Consider the following 11,587-nt stretch of genomic DNA (forward strand, 5'->3'; position numbering starts at 1 on the left):
TCTGGGTTGTTCTGAGCCACACAGGGTGAAACGTGATCCACAAGAGTTTGTTTGAACTCCCTTGAGAGTGTTTGTCTGATGCCCCTGACCCTGCCTTCTACACACACACACACACACACACACACACACACTCGTACACATAGAGGGTCCAGCTAGCACAGAGAAAGCCAGGATGAGAGCTCAGAGACAAGGCAGCTTCAGGAGTCCCATAAGCCATGCTAAGGCATGGGCCTGAGAGGCCACATGCCTAGACCCTATGAATTAGGCCGGTGAATTAAGACTGGATGGTAGGTGCCCAGGGCCCAGGGAATCCACCAGGAAGTCACACCCTCTCCGAATTTACAAGAAAGTATAAGTAGGGGATGCACAGCAGAGGTCGCTGTGGGTGGACACAGCATTGAGAGCGAGAGCCAGAGGCCTGGATGGAAGCCTCCTGAGAGAACAGAACCAGGGCCGGTGAACAAGGAAAAGGGTCCCCTCACATACATGTGCACACACAAAGCATGGAGATGCACGTGTTCCCTTGCTTGCGCCCTCACACACATGTCACCTGTTCAGTGCTTGCACACTTGAGCTGACTGAGTTAGGTGAAAGCAGGAACAGTGGGAAAAGGCAGTGTCCAGCTTCCCTCAAACGTCTCCCACCGCACTCCCCTGAGGGCAACAGGAGAGCATCGTGGTGCTCACTCACAGATGCCCACGCCCACCGGACACCAACCCAGCAGCACTGTGTCTTCCTTCCCCACCAAACACTGGCGACTCACAAAGGTGACACCTGCTAGGGTGGACACCCCACTTAGGACCTCAGGAGAGTATCCCCACCCACTCTCCGTGGAAAGCCCCCTGCAGACAAGGCCCAAGAAGTGTACAGCTCCTGTGTCACCCCTGGTCCTGTTCCAGAAAGGGCTAACTGTCCCTCCAGCACCCTCCCATGTGACTGGGCTGATGTCCAAATAACTGTTCTCCACCTGCTGCAGCGTCCACAGGCAGGTCCTGTCCAGACAGACCCAACATGCCCAGGTCCACCATGACCCTCGGCACCATAGCCCAGCCAGTATCCACTCAGGCAAGAAGTCGGGGGTAAGCAGTACGTGCCGCTGGTTGTGGTAGTGTGTCAGCCAGAGATCAACATCAGGTTTCTTTCTCAATTACTCTGAACCATATTTCTGGGAAACAAGATCTCCTGTTGAATCTGAAGCTCATGGAACAGCTATCGAGTAAACCCAGGGATCCTCCTGTCTCCACCTCCTCAACACTGGGATTATGGACTCATGCTCCTATGCCAGGCTGGCGGTCTGAACTCAGGTCCTGATTAGTGAGTGGCAAGCATGTTACTGACTGAACTATCTCCCCAACCCTGTGGCTCCTTAGGACACTTCTCTGCGCATTCTGGGCCTCTGCCTCAAATATCACGGGTGTTAGGTTAATGAAGTTCACAGAGGCAGGCTGAGCTCAGCGCCAGGCCTCCAGATTCTCTGCACAGGGGTGTGAGCCAGACTCCTGCTTGGCCCAGCCTCGGGGAGCAGCCAGGGCTGTGAGAAGCGGCCAGTCCCTGGGAAGCCTCTTGTCAGTGAGTAACAGAGCTTCATGAAGAAGGCCTGACCATTAGTGAGAATTGTATGGATGAAGCCACATCTGTCATTCATCCCCAAATTCAATTCTGGTCACAGACACGTGTGCCGTCACAAGATCACACGTGTCTGCCCCACAGCCAGCTCCCTAGGCACATGCTTGCACCCTCTCAGAATCTCCATTAAACACCTGTGCACTGTCTCATCACATTCACCACAGGAAGTCGCAGTGGGAGTGATAAGCAGGGCAGAACAATGAGCGCAGGATAAGGAATAGGCGGAAGTCCCTAGCGGAGTAGGACTGGGATTCTAAGACCGGGCAGGGCCCCATGAGAACGGTGGGGCAGCGGGGTGCAGAACATCACGTACGGTGCTGGACACACCTCAGGGAGACAGAGAAGTCTTCCCGGAGGCACCGTCGCTGCCCAGGCTGCAGCTTCACTCACTGTCTGCAACACACTCAGACCACGACCTCTGGCAACCTCGATGTGAAGAGGACAGAACCTGGAACATTCTAAAGCAATTAGACAGAATCTGTTAACCCAGATAAAGGTCCAAGGCGGTGTGCCATGTGCATTTTTGATGACACTTCCAGGCAGCGATGGGGCATGGTTTTCTACTGACCCTTCAAGTTCAGGGCGAGGAAACCAGGCAGACAAGACTGAGCCTAACTGCAGCGGCCTCCGGGACACAGTGTGGGGTGGGAGGTTTGAGGCTGATTTGTGCTTTCACTGTTCACCTGGAGACTGCATTGTCGACATATATGCTTGTCCCTGCTGGGGCACAAAGTCCTGAGATTTTTGGAGGAGAACACGGTACTCGTTCATCCAACAGATACCTGCTGACTACCAACTACAGGCAGGCCTGTTTTCAAGAGCGAACATCTCTCTTCACCCTTAATACAGAAAAGGGCTGGGGAGAGGGATCCACATAAATGTGAGGACCTGAGTCTGCATCTCCAGAATCCAAAGCCTGTCCTGCTGGAGCTCCTGTGCTAGGGCCAGGGGGACGGAGGCAGGGGAAACCCCCCAAAGCTCACAGACCTGCTTGAACACAGCAGAAAAAAAAAAAAAAAACAAGAAAGATGCCCTGAATCAAACAAGGTGGAAGACGAGGATGAAACTGGGGGTTATTGTCTGACAGCCGCACTTGAGCCAGGGCACACACGGAGAGGTGAAAGTCGGAAAATAAAGGAAGGAGTGATCAGCTTAGTCACGGGCCAAGCTGACGTGCAGGCAACAGTCTTTGAGGAAGAGAGGAGCGGATACACGCGAATACAGGATTGGGGTGGGACCGTGTAGAGAGCCAGAAAGCCCATTGGCTTCGGAGGTATCTGCATGTTCCAAGTGTGCCCTGAGCCCCTGAGCAGGGAATCAGGAGGGACAGGAAGACCTTGGATCACACTCAAGGACTTCCCTGTGCATGGGTGCCTGACACCAGGACTTCTGCCTCCAGGCACACACCTGTCGGGACAGGTTGTGCGGGACAGGTGAGCACGGGTATACAGCTCAGCCATGATAAAGAGTGGTTGGAAAGCTGGTAGAGCTGGAGGAGCCTGGAGCCAGCCTCCCACTTCCTTGACATCTCCTGCCTCCCTTATGGACAGGATCTCAGTCCTGGCTCTGAAGAGGACACAGGTACCATCCTTGGCCTTCAGTGGCCTGTTCATCCCTACTTCCTGACTACGGTGATTGGTCCAGGAGCCAGTGATGTGTCCCATCCTGGGTCTGGCACAGGCACAGAGATACAGGCACAAGCCTGGAACCTAGGCTCTGGACCTCCAGCTTGCTGAACTCATGGACCTTTGCTTCCTAGGGTCTCCTCCACTGCACTCACTCCACCAGAAAAGCCTGCCGTGTCCAGATGGTTGTCATTAGAATTTCAAAAGAACTGGGCAGCCCAGACCCTCTGTGGGTCCTCTGAGCTACTGCCTTTGGGAAACCCTGCTCAGCCCTAAGTTGAGCAGAGCCAGCAAAACAAAGCATTAGGTTTCAAGGCTTTTCATGGCCCCTCAGGCCACCACTTTTAATGAGCCTTGGCTGGGACACGTCCTGATACCATCAATCATGCCTTTCCTTCCAAAAAAAAAAAAAAAAAAGTATTAAACTCTTTGGTACAGAAATAGCCCAAGACAATTCAGCTCTTCCTAATCAGACTTGGAGGTCTGAAGAACTAGAAGCTAATGTGCAAGGTACTCTAAGCCACCACCAAACTGTTCATTTTCCCTTTAAGGCAGGGAATTACTGTTCACACAGAGCCAGCTCCAGAAATGAGCATATGAGGAATGGGAGAGAGCCTTCATGGGTTCTGGGCACTCTCTGAGAAAGAGGTCAAGAGACAGACCCCAGGTCTGCTCATCAAAGTGGCCAAAGAGCTATAGCACACAGCCTGGTCCCTGGAGCTGGCTCCAAAGCTCAGGTGGGTGCTCAGACTCTGGACCCCTCAGCCACAGCATAGCAATGCAATACTGAAACCCAGAAAGCACCATCCTCTCTGCCTCAGTCCCTCCCCACAAGTGACGTCTTTTGATGATCTATCTCATCTGCTGAGTCTCAGTCTGGGGCCTCCAGACCCAGCTCTGCCCCACCTCCAGGATCCCTTGGGCAGGGCCTCGAAATACTGGTCCCTTCATCTTGGGATTACTTCTTCCCCTACAGTCCTCCACCACCCTGCCTCCTCCCTGCCAAGCCTTCCACCACCTCACGGAAGGCACCACAGATCACCAGGCCTCGGGCACAAAAGCACAGCGCATCCTGGACTTGGGGCAGCCAGGACAACAGCTCCCATCGGCCCCTACCAAGAAGATGTTTCAAAGTGTCCCACCTTCAGAATCCCGAAGACACACCCCAAGAGGCTGCTGCCAAGAGGCATCTGGAGGATGCAGGTAATTTATCACAGAGCCTAAAGCCACTGCCTGATTGCCCCAAACTCGACTTTCTCCACTCCCCTTGCTCAGAGCTCCTTAGTCTTCAGGACTGTCCTTTGCTCTCTAGCAGGCTGGACCCCACCCACCCACCCACACAACACTTCCTCTGTTAAGGAGGCGGTCTCCCATCCTCTGCAGCACCCCAACATCTGAATCTGCACCTACAGTGCTTTGGGGCCTGCGGTGTATGCTGACCCACTGACTTCAAGCTCTCTTCTTTGCCAAAAGTGGGTCAACAGTGGCTGAGCCCTGCCAGGGCCAAAGCCTGGGCGGAGGCCACGGAACTATTTTTAAAATGTGACAGCTGAAAGGCACATGTGGAACAGGTGAGGTGTTGCATAAGCAGGCAGGTAGCTCTGAACACACTGCCCTGCAGAAGGGCTGCAAGATCCTCAAATCGAGCCCAGCACACCACCCTGAGCGGTTGATGCCCAAGTGCTGGAAAACAGGGACAGGGCACCTCTGGGCTCAGGAACACCAGGTCTGTGCTGCCTAGAGGGCATCACCCCAAAGAGGCCATCTCAGAGGAAGCATTCTCCCTGGTGGGGCAGAGTACCTGAACTTATGTCCAGGCCCCACTAACCATGGGCACAGCTCAGTATTTAGGAGGAATGGAGTCAGCAGTGGAAAACCTCGGTCCTCAGGACTCCCAGCTCTCCACTGAACAAAGGAGCCCAAAGACTGGGTCATGAATAGAGGTCCTGTGGAGCATACAACATCCTCTGTGGAGGACCCAACATCCCAGAGTACTTGGCATCTCTTCTCAGCATTGCTTTGTGACTCCATGAATCCCAAGGTTTCCCGACCATGGCATCCTGGATTAGCAAACTATCTTTCAGGATGGTGATACTAGGCTGAGCATGGGGGAGAGGGGAAGGGGAATAGCGGGGGTGGTACTGGGGGAGATGAACCAGTTGTAGACACTGAATCCCTCACAGTAGGTGAGGGCAGAACCGCAGCCCTTCCTGGTCTAAACCAGTTTTCGGACTAATCTGATCCCTGATCACCTGAGGCACTGCTTGAAAGTTCAGGATCTAGGTGACTGGGGCCGCTGGCCTGGCGTGAGCCCCACACTCACACACCCCCGGGGGAGAATGCTGGGGAAAGATTACCAGCAAACCCTGACTCTTTTCTTCCACAGCCCACCACCCATCCTGAGCGGAGGCCACTGAGGACAGACTTAATCCTGATCATGTCACCAGAGACCTGGGCTCCTTCCCATTTCTCCTGTCCCTCTTCCCTGGACAAGGTGGGACTGACCATTTCGGTTTCCCCCAAGGACCATCTCCCCAACTCCACCCGCGTTGCGCCAACCTCACTCAGGCCAGTCTTTCAACTGCAGCTGAACTAGCCCCAGGGTTCAGGAACCAGGTGTCTGCCCTGCAGGGGGCGAGGCTCTGGGAGCCAGCTTTGGAGAAGGGCCGGCACTCACGGAGCTCTGACAGGGATAGCTAGCTACTGCAGATCAAAGATGAACCCCCCCACCCCCATTTTGCAGAGGTGGAAACCGAGGCATAGCGAGGTCACGTGTCTGTCAGGTGCGTTGGGGGCACTTATGCCATCAGAGGGGAGATTCCAAATCTGAGATGAGCCACAGGCCAGCGCTCCTGCCCACAGCACCCATTGCCCTTGTTTAGGGATAGATCCCTAAGACTCTGCTGCAAGAGGAAGCAGGACGCGCCGGCGCTGTGGCTGGGGCGCAGCGGGCATCCTGGCTGTGCGCAGCAGTCAAGGGCAGTAAAGAGGGGCTGCGGGGAGGTCACCCCGCCCCGCGTGCGACAGGGATCCCAAGTCCCCTTCGCACTTACCTTGCGCCAAGCCTTGGGTGGTGGCGTCCTGGGGCCCTAAGGTGCGCAGCAGCGAGCGCAGAGGCGCGGGCCAGCGGGCGTGCCCCCTGCCTTGGCCACGCATCTCCCTGAAGGCCAGGCTTGTGCGGCTCCGAGCTGCAACCGCCCCTCCGAGCACAGTGCAGAGCCTGGGGCCCCCGGAGGCGCTGGCGGAGCGGGGCGGGACTGGAGCGGGGGCGGTGCCGCCTTGTAAGGCTCGGCCCCTTCTCAGGGCGGAGGCACAGAGGGGCTGAGCAGTGACCTTGACCTCCTGGACATTGCCCAGATCGATGGATGGAAACTTGACTCAGAGAGTCCCGGACAACCAATCGGTCAGGAGATGAACAGCGGAGTTAATTACGTAGTAAGGAGGCTGCGGTGTTAGAGCCGCTGTGGGATCCCGGACTAGCCGCTCCAAATCTCTGAGCCTGAGAATTTCTCGTGCCTAATAGAGGATTTAGGAAGGTGAAATGAGACACCGAGCAGAATCGAGAACTGGACGTGGTACGTCCTGGTGATGGAGACCCTTAGACTGCCCACTGTATGACCGCTGTAAAATGCAGGGGCCATCACTGCTCTCCAGCAAACCCCGTATTCGCCTTTGTTATAAAATATAGCTGTTTTGTTTTGTTTTTCCTACTGCATACTGTACGGGGGAAACCAAGGACCAGCTTCGCAACAGACAGCTAGTCCTGCTGCATCCTTCTAGCATCAATCACACAGTTCCAAGCTCTCCCTTGACCACAGCCCTTTGGGGCGAAAGTCCACAGACGTCGCAGCAGTCTCTGCTGAGTTCAGGGTTCAAAATCCAGTCTTGCCTGACAGGGACCCTGGGTCTTCCTCCTGGGTCAAGTCGCCCACCTCACTCTGAGCCACTCAGGTTAACACACAGGAGTTCCCAGAGCCGAAATCAACAGCACTGTCCTCTTGTCTCTGAGAGCTTTCAAGTGCAGCTCTGTGGCCATCCCCAGTGAAGCAGAAGCAGGTAGGCTCCTGTGAGCCGGGAGGAGGGGGGGTAAGCACTGAGCTGGCAGGCCAGGTGTCCCGCCTACCTGCACCTTCCATGGAAGCCTGCCCCTATCTGCTGGGACCTGTCAGCCTTCACCCACAGAAACTTTTAAGTGCGTAATGGTTCTCAGCTGGCACTAGATGGCGCTGCACGAATCTCCCTTCATTGTGGATGGAGAGAGGACTGTCCACCGTGTAGCTGTGGAAAAGCAACCTGGCAGGGTCTTTGTCATGCCCCTGCTCCATTCCCTCTTCCTGTTTCGACAGGGACATCCAGGATTCCAAACCTGGCCGATGTCTAGCTGTCTGTAATCAGGACTTGCTCTTTGCCCAGCACAATGTTATGGTCTGGTGACTGCCTCCCCGTCCTCCAAGACCCTGCTTACACATTGTCTTTTTTCTTCCCAACTATCCTTCAGCTTGGGTGTTTGGGCTTCCCTTTCCCAAGCCTCCCCTCTGTGCACACAGCACAGTCATTTGCCTACACGGCAGTCCATCCCGATACTGCAGTGGGTTTTAAAGAACGGCCTTAGGCTTTGGCTCTGGCTGCCCAACGGCCATTTGTTCTGCACCCCCTTCATTTTCTGGTAGCAGTGGTTCCATGGTCCCCTGGGAAGACCCCTCCCCAACTACTGTGGTTTGAATATGACGTGCCTCCCTCCCCCCACCCACCCCTAGTCTCATGTGTTTGAACACTTGGTCTCCAGCTGGTGAGATTGTTTCAGGAAGTTGTGGAGTGTTGAGGAGGTGGAACCTAGATGGCAGAAGGATCCATGGCATGGGCCAGGCCTTGAAACCTGTAACTCTGTCCTCTTCCCGTGCCATCTGCTCTGGGGGTCTGAGGCGATGTGAGCGAGCTGCCTCACACTCCTGCTGCCACAGCTCATCTGCCACGATGGGTTTCACCCACCAACCTGGAGCCAAAACAAACCCTTTCTCGTGTACTTTGCTTCTCGGTGGCTGTATACCCATTCTGGCAGAACTAAGGCTGCTCCTCAGGCCTGGGGGTAGGCCTGTGGCTCAAAGCAATCACTCAGACTGGTTTGGGAGAGTTCGTTCACAGAGGCACACATCTGGGGCATTGTGAGATTGAGAAAAAGGAGCCTTTGCCTCAGTTACTTTTTAGCCACTCCACCAGGATTAAGGCAACTAACCCTGAAAAAGTTATAGAGAAAAAGTTTGTTGGGGCTTACAGTTCCAGTGAGTTAGAGCCCATGATAATCATGGTGGAGAACATGGCCTCAGGAAGACAGGCATGATGCTGGTTCAGCGGCTGAGAGCTTATATCCTGATCCCCAACTTAGGAGCTAGAGAGGGCTAACTAGAATGGCATGGGCTTTTGAAACTTCAAAACCCCCATCCCCATGACACACCTCCTCCAACCAGGCCACACCTCCTAATCCTTCCTAAACTATCTGCCAACTGGGGACAAAACATTCAAATATGTGAGTCTATGGGGGGGGGGTGTTCTCATTCAAACCACTACAACCCTTTTATCCACTAGGATGGGAGTGACCCCATCCAGACTTCTAGAAGCTTCCTCGAGCCTCAGAATGAAAACAATATGGAGCTGGGAGGAAGGAGCCTGAGGACAGAGTATTCTGAGAGAGCTGACAGCCATCTCTGTGAGTGCCTGGCTTCCACTCTGCCTGAATGCAGACCTTGTGAAGGCTGGGGTTTTCTGTAGTCCTCCCTGCCATCTTTATTCCCCCTCGGTCTAGATGAGTAAAATATTATCAGACACTCTTGCTCTCTGTCTCTTCCCAGAAGCCAGTGTTTTCATCTTTGAATGTGGAAATAATGGTAACCTCCAAACAGAGGCTCTTATGACAGGTTTACACAGCCTTCTGCATCCTTGCTGTTAATGAAGAAGGGGCAGTAGGCATCTGCTGTAGCCATGGCCTTGGACCCTTCAAACCTAAGCAGAGTCTCTCAGGAAAGAGCGAAGAAAAAGAAATCATGTGTGAACTGCTTCCACAGGACAGGCCCTGCACTAACTAACTTAATCCATCGAAGGTCATCACGGTCAAATGCAGAGGACATCAACTGTCCCTTTCAAAATGAGAAAATGAAATTCACAGAGTTCTTACCAGCCACATTCAGAGCTGTCTAGACTCCAGGAATACCCAAGCACAGAGTCACATTCACTCTAGATGGTTCTAAGGAGAAGGGGTGCTGACCAGGCCCCGTTCTGAAACCCCGGCTGTTCCTAAGGATCAGAAGAACCCTCAGGACCAGCCTTCTGTGTATATCCCTCATGATGAGGGCATACAGTGAGGCAGACAGACTCAAACTGGAGCAGGCTGCCAGCCAAGCCCCTGAACACTGCTGGTACAGAGTGGACAGATGCCTGGAGCCAGCAGGTGGGGACGACAGTGGCCAAGGCATCTCCTCTGGATGGATCTAGGTCATGGCACAGAGAAGTGACAGTGGAGGCCCTGAGGAGCTCATCTTCAGTTCAAGAACTGTGTAGGGCAGGGGCTTCTAGCAGCACGCTGGCTTGGCCATCAGCCCCACACTGCAGGCCGTTTTCACCGAGGAAAAGGAATCGTATCGGATGTCCGCTATACAGAACCTTCACTCTTTCCACCCTTTTGCTGATGCAAGGAAGGGTGATGAGCTGCTTCCTGCTGGCACTGAGGACTTTGTCCATATAAGAGTTCAGCAGCTTTATTCCTAATAGCCAGAAGCTGGAAACAACCCAGAGGCCCCTCAGTTGAGGAATGGATGCAGAAATTGTGGTATATTTACACAATGGAATACTACTCAGCAATTAAAAACAAGGAAATCATGAAATTTGCAGGCAAATGGTGGGAACTAGAAAAGATCATCCTGAGTGAGGTGGCCCAGAAGCAGAAAGACACACATGGTATATACTCACTTATAAGTGGATATTAGACATATAATATAGGGTAAACATACTAAAATCTGTATTTCTAAAGAAGCTAAGCAAGAAGGAGGACCCTGGGTAAGATGCTCAAGAAAGGCAAATGGGATAAACATCAGAAGAGTGTGAAACAAGGAACAGGACAGGAGCCTACCACAGAGAGTCTCTGAAAGACTCTACCCAGTAGGTTGTTAACGCAGATGCTGAGACTCATAGCCAAACTTTGGGCAGAGTGCAGGGAATCTTATGAAAGAAGGGGGAGATAGAAAGATCTGGAGGGGACAGGAGCTCCATAATAAGAGCAACAGAACCAATAGATCTTGGCTCAGGGGTCTTTTCTGAGACTGATACTCCAACCAAGGACCATTCATGGAGATAACCTAGAATCCCTGCACAGATGTAGCCCATGGCAGCTCAGTGTCTAAGTGGGTTTCCTAGTAAGGGGAATGGGGGCTGTCTCTGACATGAACTCAGTGGCTAGCTCTTCAATCACCTCCCCCTGAGAGGGGAGCAGCCTTCCAGGCCACAGAGAAGACAATGCAGCCAGTCCTGATGAGACCTGATAGGCTAGGGTCAGATGGAAGGGGAGGAGGACCTTCCCTATCAGTGGACTTGGGGAAGAGCTTGGGAGAAGAGTGAGGGAAGGTGGGACTGGAAGGGGAGGGGGGAGGGAGCTACATCTGGGATACAAAGTGAATAAATTGTAATAAAGAAAAGATAAAAAATTTAAAAAAAGAATTCAACAGAGAAACAACAGAAAGACTCTTACTACTGTCCAAGGGATGGCTGATTACGATAAAAAGAAGGCCTTTAAGAAGAAATTTACCTGCAAGGGTACTGTAATTGAGCATCCAGAATATGGAGAAGTAATTCAGCTGCAGGGTGAGCAGCACAAGAACATATGCCAGTTCCTGATAGAGACTGGACAGGCTAAGGACGGTCAGCTGAAGGTTCATGGGTTCTGAAGCTGAAGGGAGGATTTCCTTGCAACGAGTAGAATTTCCTTCTGTCCCTGTCACAGCGTGTATAATGTAACCATTTGGGTTCTGCTTTTAACTTGGACTAGTGTAACTCCTTCATGCAATAAACTGAAAAGAGCCAAAAAAAAAAAAAAAGAAAGAAAGAAAGAAAGAAAGAAAGAAAGAAAGAAAGAAAGGAAGGAAGGAAGGAAGGAAGGAAGGAAGGAAGGAAGGAAGGAAGGAAGAAGAGAAAAGAAAAGAAAAGAAAAGAAAAGAAAAGAAAAGAAAAGAAAAGAAAAGAAAGGAGGAAAAGAAAGAGAAAAAGAAAAAATGAAAGGAAATACTGGAAAAAGACTTGAGGTGGACACCTCTGAACCCAAGTGTCCAAACTGAGCATCAAGAGTCCTTCCC

At 52.7% G+C, this 11,587-nt stretch overlaps 2 protein-coding genes across 2 annotated transcripts in view; one reads left to right on the forward strand and one right to left on the reverse strand.

Moving 5' to 3' along the window:
• Phactr3 (phosphatase and actin regulator 3) overlaps positions 1-6,485 on the reverse strand; it is a 210,951-nt gene extending 204,466 nt beyond the window's left edge. Inside the window, exon 1 of the mRNA XM_055596275.1 lies at positions 6,305-6,485. Within this exon, the coding sequence (XP_055452250.1) occupies positions 6,305-6,407 (103 nt within the window). The 5' untranslated portion in view covers positions 6,408-6,485. The remainder of the gene's footprint in view (positions 1-6,304) is intronic.
• Positions 6,486-9,887: 3,402 nt separating this feature from the next.
• Positions 9,888-11,182, forward strand: LOC129668323 (eukaryotic translation initiation factor 1-like). Its single transcript, XM_055596292.1, has 2 exons — positions 9,888-9,994; positions 10,954-11,182. The coding sequence occupies exons 1-2, from the start codon at positions 9,888-9,890 to the stop codon at positions 11,180-11,182; spliced, it is 336 nt and encodes a 111-aa protein (XP_055452267.1).
• Positions 11,183-11,587: the final 405 nt, after the last annotated feature.

This window comes from Psammomys obesus, unplaced genomic scaffold (genome assembly GCF_907164565.1).
Source record: "Psammomys obesus unplaced genomic scaffold, mPsaObe1.curated_primary_1811, whole genome shotgun sequence".
Classification (NCBI taxonomy): domain Eukaryota; kingdom Metazoa; phylum Chordata; class Mammalia; order Rodentia; family Muridae; genus Psammomys; species Psammomys obesus.

Bases quoted from the DNA above. Each gene is read 5' to 3' on its own strand.
- LOC129668323 (XM_055596292.1), top strand. From the start codon at position 9,888: ATGTCCGCTATACAGAACCTTCACTCTTTCCACCCTTTTGCTGATGCA. The intron at 9,995-10,953 runs GCAGCTTTATTC...ATTTAAAAAAAG, and splicing joins TTTGTCCATATAAGAGTTCA to AATTCAACAGAGAAACAACA.